The sequence below is a fragment of the Arachis ipaensis genome, chromosome B02 (genome assembly GCF_000816755.2).
Source record: "Arachis ipaensis cultivar K30076 chromosome B02, Araip1.1, whole genome shotgun sequence".
In the NCBI taxonomy this organism is placed as follows: Eukaryota; Viridiplantae; Streptophyta; class Magnoliopsida; order Fabales; family Fabaceae; genus Arachis; species Arachis ipaensis.
Genome location: NC_029786.2, coordinates 90286451 through 90299009, shown reverse-complemented (window position 1 = coordinate 90299009; position 12559 = coordinate 90286451). Strand labels below are relative to the sequence as shown.

General features: G+C 32.8%; 1 protein-coding gene and 1 long non-coding RNA gene across 3 annotated transcripts in view; both read right to left on the bottom strand.

Annotated features, from left to right (window-relative positions):
- LOC107625679 overlaps positions 1 to 12504 on the bottom strand; it is a 13231-nt gene extending 727 nt beyond the window's left edge. Inside the window, exons 1-2 of the long non-coding RNA XR_002357768.1 lie at positions 12400 to 12504; positions 10815 to 10822 (exon numbers count right to left, since the gene is read on the bottom strand). This is a non-coding gene — a long non-coding RNA (uncharacterized LOC107625679). The remainder of the gene's footprint in view (positions 1 to 10814; positions 10823 to 12399) is intronic.
- On the bottom strand, positions 3594 to 7537 carry LOC107627601. Of its 2 annotated transcripts, none has more exons than XM_021116137.1 (6): positions 7123 to 7537; positions 6376 to 6471; positions 5561 to 5696; positions 5391 to 5433; positions 4531 to 4632; positions 3594 to 3914 (listed from the first exon to the last, which is right to left on the bottom strand). In XM_021116137.1, the coding sequence occupies exons 1-4, from the start codon at positions 7382 to 7384 to the stop codon at positions 5406 to 5408; spliced, it is 522 nt and encodes a 173-aa protein (XP_020971796.1). In that variant the 5' UTR covers positions 7385 to 7537; the 3' UTR covers positions 3594 to 3914; positions 4531 to 4632; positions 5391 to 5405. The 2 variants fall into 2 exon arrangements, with proteins under 2 accessions (XP_020971796.1, XP_020971795.1); XM_021116136.1 differs by having other exon boundaries at positions 5323 to 5433; positions 7123 to 7536.

Sequence of the window (12559 nt, the reverse complement as noted above, 5' to 3'; positions counted from 1 at the left end):
TGATTACTTTTATTAATTATCTAGCAAAATTTATATATATTTATCAACGACAATTAAGGTATAGCAGATTTAATCTTTATGTAATAACGCACGTTTTTGTAGAGTTTTAAGTTTGAACATGGCAATTAATTATATTTTTAACAAGTATATTAGGTGTTAATATTCTGACCTAATATTTAGCCAAACTTAAATAAATAAAGCTCAATTTATAGGTATTAATTATATCTAACACCTATTCAACTTCATAAAGGTCGACATAAATTTAGTCATATTTATCTAAATAAGTAATGGACTCTTACAATTTCTTCTTCTCATTTATAAAAGAGATTTTAACAATCTTTTCAACAAAAAGAGTAACAAATCCATCATAAAAGAATAGATTTACTTTAAAAATAGTTATTGACTCTATATCTACACTTACAAATATTTTGACACATATTTTTTTAAGAGAAATTCTCCACATACAAGCATTTTTTTATACAAGTCTTTACAAGTGTACCTTCTTCTTTTTCTTGCGCACGTTCTTCTTCCTCTTCCTCTTCCTCCTCTTCTTCTTCTTCTTTTCTTTCGTTTCTTGCCTTCTCTTTCTCCTTCTTCAACCATTACTGCACATTTTCACTGCACCTTCTTCTTCTTCTTACTGCACGTTCTTCTTCCTCTTCCTCTTCTTCTTCTTCTTTTCTTTTGTTTCTTGCCTTCTCTTTCTCCTTCTTCAACCGTTACTGCACGTCTTCACTGCACCTTCTTCTTCTTCTTGCTGCACGTTCTTCTTCCTCTACTTCCTCTTCTTCTTCTTCTTTTCTTTTCTTTCGTTTCTTGCCTTCTCTTTCTCCTTCTTCATTTACGTGCTTTTCTCTCTATTTTTTTTCTTCGTTATTCTTGATTTCCATTGTTTTTTGACATCAAGCTCTGAAATCGTTTTTGAAAAAGAAGAAGCAGCAGAAGATGAGGAGGAGAAAGAGAAAGAGTTCTGAATTATGCATAAGGTGTACTTCAACGAATTTTGGGTGTATTTCTTAAATCCTTTGGGTGTAGTTTTTGTAATCCTTTGAGTGTATTTCTATAATCGTTTGGGTGAATTTCTGTAACCATTTGGGTGTATTTCTGTAATCGTTTGAGTGTATTTCTGTAATCGTTTGAGTGTATTTCTAAAGTTCCATTACTTTCAAAATTGGCAAGAAACTCGTTTTCATAGAGGAAGAAAAAGAAGTCATTTTATAATGCATGGTGAGTAGCGCGTTTTGGAAACAGGAAGTGGTTGAATAACATGCGTTTATTTACTCTTGAATGTGAGAGTGTAATGCGTATTTTTTGTTGGACTTATGCCAACTTGTAAGACTTGTAAGCTAAAAAGACTTGTATGTGTAGCAGGCTTCTTTTTTAAATTCTAATTTACTAAAAATTTGTCTAAAACTCTTGCTAATTTAAGCATTAAAACCCCTTGTAAGTATCTCCTCTCACCTTTTCATGAGAAACTCAGACCATAACACTTTAACACTAAATGACGTCAGACGCTACGTAAAAAAAAATTTGGTTCAGGTTCAAAATTCAAATCCACCTGTTTCAGGTAATTTTCACAATATAGATATATACATTAAAATTAACTATTAAAATCTCAAAACAAAATACACATTAAAATATAAAATACATATTAAAAACAAGTTAACTTTATACAAAATATATATTCACTGATTTTAGTCTATAAAAAATACTTTTCTTTAACAATATTTGTTTACATTAGATAAGTCTTAATTTTAAAGCGGTCTTAGAGATTTTTTTTTACTGGAATATTACAATTATCTTTTCGTCGGTAGGTGACTAGAAGATTCATCGAACCCTCATAACATTAACGCGTAGGTTTGCATCTATCTAAAAATACTGTATCAGGTGAAATTTAAATATGACCCTTGAAAAATAAAAAATAACTTATTATATAAAAACTAATTTAAAAGTTACAAAGACTTGAGGGTATGATATTAAATTAGTTAAATAAAAAATATTAGTGAATTAAATAATTAAAACATAAATATATCACATAATAAAAAATAATACATATAAAAATATTAAATTATATAATATTTTTTATTTTTTAAATACATATCTCATATATAAATATAGTTTCTAAAAATTTGGGGGGCGAGGCCACTATATATTTGCCCCCTCTAAGTCCGTCCTTGGCTGTAGAGTCGCTGAAATAAACTATCTTGTTTATTTACAAGTGAGGTTTGGAAGTGTCCGGAAAAATTTTTTGTGAAAATAAATTGTGGTGGAAATATCTTTGAGCATACAATAAAAGCCAAATTGTATGTATTATTACTTTATTAGAGATAACTTTGTAAGTTGGTTTCAAGGCTACTTTAATAAGGTTCCGGCTATAAGTATTTGTAATTTTGCGTTGATTAGTTTTATTTTTTTAATTTAGTTTCCAACTAGTTGAATGTGAGATAGGTTCAGTAGAGGCTTTTTCTTTGGTGCAACATTAACATGCTCTTTTAATCCATGCACAAGTAGATGCCATTAAAATCATTCAGGAATATAATGAAGTAGTCGTCTACCTATAGATGGATAGGTTAGCAGTTATTCCAAGAATTGTTAATAAAAGGACAGATTAGCTTGCAAAGAAAGTGGCATTTTTTTTATTATTAAGTTACAACCTCGATCCAAACAGAAAGAAGAGTTTTAAAAATGACGTATAGTTCATTATATATACTCGTTTGATAATGCCATCAAGGCGATAGAAACACCAAATGTTTCCCCCCAACATGAATAAAAACAAAGAGTCTTACATCACAACAAAAGCTAAAAGCAAATCAAAAGAATCAAAATACTAACACTGAAAAAAAACTTGGTAATTACGGTGATTTTTTAAATTTATTACGGCGATTTGAACCGTCATTATTATTTTGAAGGGAGCTCAAGAAAAATCGCCATAATTTGAAGTGTCATTTGGTTATTATGGCAGTTTTTAAAAAACCACCACAATTATCTGGTTAAAACGGTAGTTTTTGAGTTGGGTTAAAATAGCGGTTCAAATCGTCGTTATTTCCAGATAAAACGTCATTTTTTTGTTGGTTAAAATGGCGGGTCAAACTACCATTATTTCCAGATAAAACGGCGCTTTTTGATTGGTTAAAACGACAGTTTTAAACCATCATTATTTCCAAATAAAACGATTTTGGTTGGTTAAAATGACGTTTCATGTTGTTTAAAATAGCAGTACTTATTGTTTAAAAATGGTAGTTTAAAATCACTGTTTTTACCGAGTTAAAATGGTATTTTAATTGTTTAAAATGGCAATTTCAAGCTGCCGCTTTTACCAAGTAAAAGTGACAATTTTTATCGTTTAAAAAGACAATTTTAATTGTCGTTTTTACTACGTTAAGCAAATAATTTTTTGTTTAAAATTTCACAATAACAAGAAATCATAACCCATAAATAAAATATTACATAACTCATAATATATTTAGTATTGAAAATCAAAAGTAATAACTCCTATACAAATAAAATATCAAACATAACATGATTTTTTAATTCTAAACAAGTAAACATAACATGTAGCTAAAGATCATAGAACACGAAATTCATATGGAAATGATAAAATAAAAAGATGTTGGGAAAACAATCTTCACAATTTATATAGTAGTATGATTCAATTTACATGGTAACTTTAACAAAAATAATGAACAAGGAAAGAAGTAAAAAGGAGTACGAAGCACCCTGGCTTTTAGATAGATGTAAAAATAGATTCTTTTCCTCCAAGCATTTGAATAATAGCTTCCACGAGTCTGACGTGAAAATAGATTCTTTTCCTCCAAGCATTTGAATAATAGCTTCCATGAGTTTAATATCATTATCACGCTTTGCAATTTCTTCTTGCTTTGCATGTAACTCTTCCAGATGAAGCTCAAACATCTCTGCAATGAAAATCAAATGTTATCTTGCTCATAATAAGAGACAAGCAGAGTTGCATTCAATTTCTGACTGTGAATCCTTTCAAGTAATATATTGAACTTCAGGTATATTGAAGTTCCCTGTGAATCCCTACAGAGTTGCATTCAATTTCTCAATATATTGAACTTCAAGTAATAGAACACCTTTAATATTTGTAAACATGATACCATACCATTTTCTGAAGAATAAAGCCTAGTCCATATGGACACAGGAAAAGATACTTGAACACCTTTGCAACAACAAATTATATTCATGATCTTAATTTATATAACTCATTTTATGCCTTAGCATCGTAGAGTGCAATAAGTGCATTATTACTAAATGTTTGCATCATTTTATGCCTTAGCATCACAGATTTTGTAACAATCTATTACTTAAAAATTTAGAAAATTTGGGAACAAAACTGTTCACCCTTCCAGTCTAGTCTCTGGAATGAAGATTTTGTATCACATTTACCCCAAACCAAAAATTTCTGCTTATATGAAACGGTCAAAATATTTCATGTGAGAAGCTGGCCAGACAGCACTCAAATATCAAATAGCACCAGTAGAGAAAGAGCCACAAATGTGTTACTCATACCTTGAAGGAGAAAAATGCTCCACTCCTAAATCCTCATCCCAAAGAAAGGCATGATCATAAATAGACACTATATCAGAATGCAGAAATCTTTTAGCAAATCACCTGACAAAAACCAAATTGATATTATAAGTTTAGAAAATAAACCATGCAACAAATGCAAGTTTACATCTCAGGAAACCACCACAACAAAGAAGGCAATGGTACATTGCTCAATCATCATCTATAAACTAATTACTAGCACCAGCACCTCTAATCTCAAATCAATAATATTTTCTCAGATATATTACATGCACCAGCACCTCCAAATTCGAACAAATAGACTAATTACTAGCAATTAGTTCCCTTAAAAGGTTTTGTTCTAATGGTATGAAAATGCAAGTATGCTTGGAAAAAAGTAAGAACAAATTTCTTGCTTTACGAGGAAGAAAGACCAAATTTATTTATGAGGATATGTTAATATCATTCTTGGCATTAGTCACGTGTTTGCGGTTAAGGCTAAGAGTGGCTAGTGAAGGTAATTAGTGTGTGCATTCATTGCGGTTAAGGCATTATTTTTTACTTCTTGGCACATGTCCTTATGTTGTTTCACCTTATATGGCATCAACATTATGCTTTTGTTTAATACCAACTGGAACAGTCAACAAGTTATGGTTGGTGTAAACACTAGTCTGAAATTTAATATTCAAGATTAGTTACTGAAGCAATTCAACTTTTGAAAAATAATTTTTAAAATGCCCATTAGGATTTACAATAGAACTAAAAACTGTGAAAAAACAGTGCAAAGATGCTAACCTTTGACCTCAAACTACTTCTTAACCACAAGGGCCTTAACTCAAGATTTGAATTAGCATGTATTATACCTTGCAGCAGGGCTCTCAGCTTCCCTGAAGTTGTAGAATATCCCTAGAATGCCATCAAAAGTACCAATAGATAAGAAAAACAAATAGACATATATTTGAGGTGAATTACAGAATAATAGTAATAACCAAACAAAACAAAGCTATTGGCAAGTGCACAGTGCAAAACATGCCTTTGGTAGCACAGTGCACTGTGATCTAGTTCTTGTAGTATCAAAGGCATGAGAAGCTGCAGTAGCAACTGAAGCTGACAATCCAGCAGCAATACTAACAAATAAAGGAGACAAGGGACCAACTTCTTCATCTGACCTGATTCAAGAGAAGCACATTTGAACAAAAAAAGCAACTAGATTAAATTGGGAGTCAAAAATAAAAAAAATACAAAGCACAAAAGGTTTGAAGTTCAGATCACAAATTTCTATAATGACCAAACTAGAGATGCAGGGTTCACATGCATTAATCAAGTGAAATGGTGGACAAAATTGAAACCGAAATTTTGCAAAAAATCAACATTCAAAAACCAAGCTTTATCCTACTAAGTGGCAATGTTTATGTGTTCAATGAATGATAGTGGAGTGACTATCAAAAACCAAACAATCAGGCATCGGCAATACATTTGAACACAAAGACCTTTTTCTACTGGCTCCGGGTAAAGATTTCAAATTTAATAGCTCAATTATGAATGCCTTGGCTTGTGAGTTAGAAGTAAATCTATATATCAATATATAAACAAAAAGAAAGAGAGTAAGAGGGTAAAATACCTGTGCAGAAGACTCTAAATAGCTTTTTATTTTGTGCTGCTAGTTTTAGAACTTCAAAGACAACCCTTGAAAATCCATGGACTAAAATTGTACAGTTTTATGAAGAGGGACATATAGTCACTTGGAACAAAGCAATACTAGTTTCTTATGTGAGTATTTCCTAAAAGGCTGAATCATAAAATGCTATTTACCACACAATTGATTTGCAGAAAAAATATAGGAATTACCCTTATAAAAGGCAGTGATGATTTCATAGACCCTAAATCGAGCTCCGAGACCAAGAATCCTTCCAAGTACTAACGATATATAACCACTAAACTGACCTGAAATGCCTCAATTACAACATGATATATGAGCTATGATGTATGCTGAGTTTGCGCCTTGACCAGTTATATCACCCATATTATCCATCCATAGAGAACTTAACATTCGCATTTACACAATTCCCAATCTCTTTAATATATATATATATATATGAAACAAAACAAGGGTCCAAATAAGTTCAATTTCTACCATGATAAAACATAGCATATAATATATTTATCACCTCTATTCCTTTTCCTGGAGACTTTTCTGAAAATAATGATACTATATCATCCAAAACATCATACACGACAAACAGCGAAGCTTCAAGCTCCAACTTACCAGCTTCAATCTTTGCCAGATCTAATACCTGGTTTATAAGTGACAACAAAGCTTTTCTACTTCCCTGTGCCATTCTCACATACTCCACTTAGTATTTACAAGCTAAAACACAAATATACTACCAAAACCTCACAGCACATTGAAAAAATAAGAAAATCAAAATATACAGTTCACTTTTCTCCAATAATAACAAATTCAAAAAAGCTTAAAAATTAGTACCAAATGAATAACAACAAAAATCACAAGGAATTTATATCCACGTATTCACGCACTCTCATGTTTCAATTGAATTGGCAAAAAATCTAGCAAAGCAGAGAAATAATTCATACTTTGAACCCTAGAATGTGAAGAAATAGCGAGTTGAACTGCTGATCCGGAACAAAAGGGAGACACTGAAGATTTGGCAGGGAGGACATAGAGGACGACAAGGAGGAAGCCGGAGGAGATCGTCGCTAGAGGAGATGTCGGAGGAGGGAGATCGTCGCTGGAGGAGACGTCGGAGGAGGGAGATCGTCGCTGGAGCAGACGTCGCAGGAGGAGATCGTCGCTGGAGCAGACATCACCGGAGGAGATCGTCGCTGGAGCAGACATCGCCGGAGGAGATCGCTGTTGGAGGAGATCTTCGCTGGAGGAGATATCACCGAAGAATATCGCCGTCGAAGGAGAATGCAGGAGGAGATCGCATAGTGTTTCAACTTTTTGCTCGAACACGGTAATACAGGGTAGCGTTTTTGAAACGAGGCTTTGGTCAATTTGTGCATTTTAAATATACTTAATGACAATGGCCGTTCAAACCCGCCAGAATTACCGAAAACCGCCACAAAATATGAATGAACTATGGCAACAACAAAATGACGTAATATCTAAATATTATGGCGGTTCTTAAGAACTGCCGTAATACAAATTTCATTTTAAACTCTTTTTTTGTAGTGTAACATCCATCTAAATCATGGTCTCTAACCTTCTATTGTCTACTATAAAAATCACCTCATTCAGTGAGCTTTATGCAGCAGTAAACTTAAACCTTGAAGACTAACAAATAACAAATGTATTCTTCTCGACAATGGAATTTAAAGATGACCCGCATATCAATACAACATTAGCTACTATGATCTAGTACCTTTTTCAATCATCTATTCAATCCCACATAAACTTAGCCTTTTGTTTTACTCCCTGAATCCACCATAATCACGCACCACTAGTGATGATTACACCATGTAATTCTTATAGTTTCATTACCTTTTGTAATGTTTTCTCCAACTTTGATATCAATCTTGCACAATCTATTACATTAGGCGGTAAGTTAACCAAGTTCACTAATTGTATCATTAATTTATCATAGTTAAAAATTTGTTAGATGTATGATTAAAAAGTAACTACAGTAGAGTTATAGTTAGGTACTCTGAGTTACAGTGTATATATAGCAACTCTTGTAATGAGTCTCATTTTTGAGATGCTATATTTTACTTCAGCAAGTTTATCTTTGACTTTTTTCCTTTCTCTCTTTGCCTCTCTTCTCTCATCATTATTGAGTTTCTGTAACCTCGAATTGATCGTGCTCACGCTTTTGTCATCGTGCGATGAGCGTGGAGGTTGCATCTGTGAAGAGAATTTGAGAATGCGAGGAAGAAAGACGAAGTTCTTGTTAAGGGTTCCCGATTCGGCCCATCTATGGCGAATGAGGAACAAATAGAGGATCAAGGATCAGACATGGAAGATGCGTTCTCTCCGAGTGACTTTCAAAGCATCACGAAGCTCTTAATTCAACTCTCCAAACTACAACACTTTCTAACTCGTCGGAACAAGCAGAATCAAATGCCTGTGAATCCATATATGAATAGTCTTTACTACTTGCATCCAGGTGAGAATCCTGGAGCCTTGATTGTGAATGTTACCTTAAATCCTTCCAATTATCATGCTTGGTTAAGAGCGATGCGACTTACTTTGAGATCGAAAAATAAATTTGAATTTGTTGATAGTTCTTTACCTAAACCCGATAAGAATCATCTGAATTATCTTGCTTAGGAAATAATGCAACACGTATGTACTGTCTTGGATAAATTTGTCTCTTCATAGCGAGATTTCTCAAAGTGCTATGTGGAGTGAGTCAGCGCATGATGTTTGGAATGATCTGAGTCATAGATATCATCAGGGAGATGTGTTTAGAGTGGCTGAACTAGAACAGGAACTGTATGCGTTAAAACAAGGTGACTTTAGCATAACAACCTATTTCATTAAGATAAAGGCAATTTGGGAAGAACTTGACAATTTTCAATCGATTCCGAGCTGTTCTTGTGGAATCGTATGTTGCGGTGGATTAGGTGTGATGCGAGGTTACTGGAAGAATAGAAAGTTAGTAAGACTGCTCCGAGGCCTCAATGAGGAATATAGTCATGTGCGTTCTCAGATCATGATTTTAATACTAATGTCTAATGTCAACACTGCTTTCTCAATGCTCACTCAACAAGAAAGATAGTTACACTCTACTGACGCTATTGAAGCTCACGCTTTAATCAGCTCCTCAGATATTATCGAAAGTGGAAAGTCAATTCCATTTTCCAATAGTAGTAACTATAGAGGCAGAGACTATTTTGGTAGAGGAAAGGGCAGTAGAGGAGGAAGAGGACATCCTAAAGTGTGTTCTTTCTGTCACAAAACATGCCATTTGGTGGATACATGCTATAAACACAACTAGAAAATGGCTTAATACAGACAGATTTAGTCTTTATTATAGACGGATTTTTGGTTACCGACGAAATTACTGACGGATTTTGTCCCTCTGTAAAAGTCCCGTCGGAAATTATTTACCGACAGATTTTTTTCCGTCGAAAAATTACCGACGGATTTTTCCTCTGTAAATTCTCCATCCATTTCCCGAAGACGACGAACTTTCCGACGAATTTTCCGTCTGTAATCACAGACGAAAAATAATTACAGACGGATTTTCTGACAGATTTTTTTCTGTAATTTGAACTTTGAAAAATCATCTCACACTCTGATTACAGACAGAAAATCCGTCTGTAAATCCGTCAGTAAGGTAAAATAGAATTTTTTTTATTTTTCTAATTAAAAAATAAACTTATTTTCATACAAAATAAATATAAATTTAATACAAATTTTTATCTAATTTGTATTCGAATATTTATAATATTAAAACTATCAGCTATAGTCTTCAGTGTCATTTTCATCCTCATCATCATCATAGTCCTCATCCGAAGACATTGAGGGTGGCGGTGGTGGCGGTGGTATTGGAACTGCACTAGAATTACTTGACGCTCTAACTTTCTCATAATAGCTAACATAAGCCTCATTCCATCTCTTATATTTCAGCTTTTCCTTCTTGGCCTTTCCAATTGCCTGTTCCAACTTTTCTAACTTCTTTTGAATCTTTTCCAAAGGAGCTAAGCGTGTATCTAACAACTTACTAATACGCTCATCTGTTTGTTGAGTAACACGCTGAAAAAGCTCTTCATTGAGATTATGAATCTGTTCTCGCAAATTAGGAACAGAATTTTAATTTCTTGGTGCTCTTCCAGATACAGAATTGGCAGAAGTGGTTCCAGACTTGAGAGTTAGAAAAGAATGACCATTTTCCGTAAACTCGATTCTTTTTTTGCCCACCACACACTTCCTCCCAAATCAAGCCTTCATCAATTGGTTGTAGCTCCATTCCCTGTGCTTGAGCCTCGGCATGTTAGGCCTGAACTTCTGCCAACTTTTTTATAAACTTCTCCTATTGCACAATGATTATATCAATTATATTATTATTATTAAGACAAATAACCATACATATCACAGTGCAGCAAATGCAGATTATAAAAAACCAAGCTGATGATTCTGTTGACTTTTGTAATTGAGATAGCTTAGTTATAAGCTTCTTCAACAAGGTTTAGATTACAGAGAAGTAAAAAGATTCATTTGATGATGGGTTAGTATTTGATAAACCCAATCCACACTAACTAATAACCCAAATATACAAAGTAAGTGTGACATGGTAGATGGGCGTATTCAAGGCTCTAACATGGTATCCTATGCTAATCATATCATCATATATATCAAAGAAAGAAAAATAATTGAAAATAAAAATAAGAAAGAGAAAGAGGGCACAGAAAGATAGATAGGTGGTGTGTGTATGTTCTTTGCATGCAATGGCCATGTGCACGCGCATATGCTGTGGGGTGATCAATGAAAGCGAACACACCTTCAATTCATGCATCATCATATCCCACCATATGCCATATATATCCATCATTATTATCATTGTTTGCTACTGCCAATATTCACCATGCATATATCTATAATCTCTTCTCTTATTTTGGTAGAACTATTTTTATAAAAAAACTTAACTCGTTAGGTAAATGCTGATAATTACTCATATACTTACATTTTCTGTTTTTAAAAGAGCTACCTTCCTGTTCTTCAATTCATCAATATTTATATTTCTCTTTAAAGAATTAAGATAATCACTAAAAATATATATGCGCATATAAATATTCAAGTGGCAGCATGTCATTAATTTAACATTTATGTTATATCTCACATGAGTGTCTTGAGAGCGCTTGTCCACCCATTTAGACTTGTCACATTAATTACTAAAAACTCAGGTTTAATACCCCCTCTTGTTGGATTCAACCTATCATACATCCACACTCGATGGTGCCAAGACATTTCTTACGAATTCGATATTTTTAGTACTTATAAATCATCCAACACAAGCAACATTTCATCTATCATACAACATCCTATCAATATTTAACCATATCAATATTTTCAATGCAATACATGCAACAACACAACACAAGTAATATTTCATTTATCATACAATACCATAGAAATCAATGAAGTTTACAACACAAGAATTGCACTAACCTTAACTCCAAGCAAAAAAGTTGAAGGGATTGGACCAAAAATCTCTGAGCGAACACACAAATTAGTCTTCTAATAATCAACTACTGTGCAATGAGAGAGAGAGAGAGTGTGTGTGTGTTAGAGTATTATTTTTATAAAATCAACACACAAATTTATGAATATTTATAAAATAATATTTCAAGATTAAAGTAATATATATTTGACTAAAATATCTTTTATTAACTATATATAAAAAAAATTAAAGAAAAACCAAACGGATCTAAAACTTCAAATTCCCACGGAACCATAACCCTATGAAATGGCTGCAGGAAACATATCAGATACATACATAGATAAAGTAGTATTGATTTCCTATAAAATATAAATGAAAGTTACTTTGGATTATTACACAAATTGAGAGTTAGATTTATGCATTAATAAAATAAAAAAAATAGATATACAAATCTAATTAATAACAAATCTGATAGTTTGATTTGTGTCTTCTACATCTTAGTTAAACACAATATACTTCAATAACATTGTAAAACACTGCCTTCTTTCTATATCAAAAATAAAAAAATGAGCATAAAATTCTAAGAATATATTTTAAAAGTATCAGTTATCTAAGACAGAAAATTGCTGGAAATGGCCCAATTCTTCTAACCAATATACTTAACATCCAGGCAGCTGAAAACACAAGTGAAATGCAAAGGATAACCTTTAATGAACCAAACTAACCAAGAGGATGAGAAACTTACTAGATTTCTATTTGAGTATATTTGAGTCCTTAGCAGATCAGTTTGAGGCCCAATTGCAACTGGTAGTAAAAGTAGAAGTAATACATTAGCCAAACAAGAGAGAAAACAAATTCGGAGATTCATATAAATCATCTAAAAGAAAACAGCGTGACAATAAGCA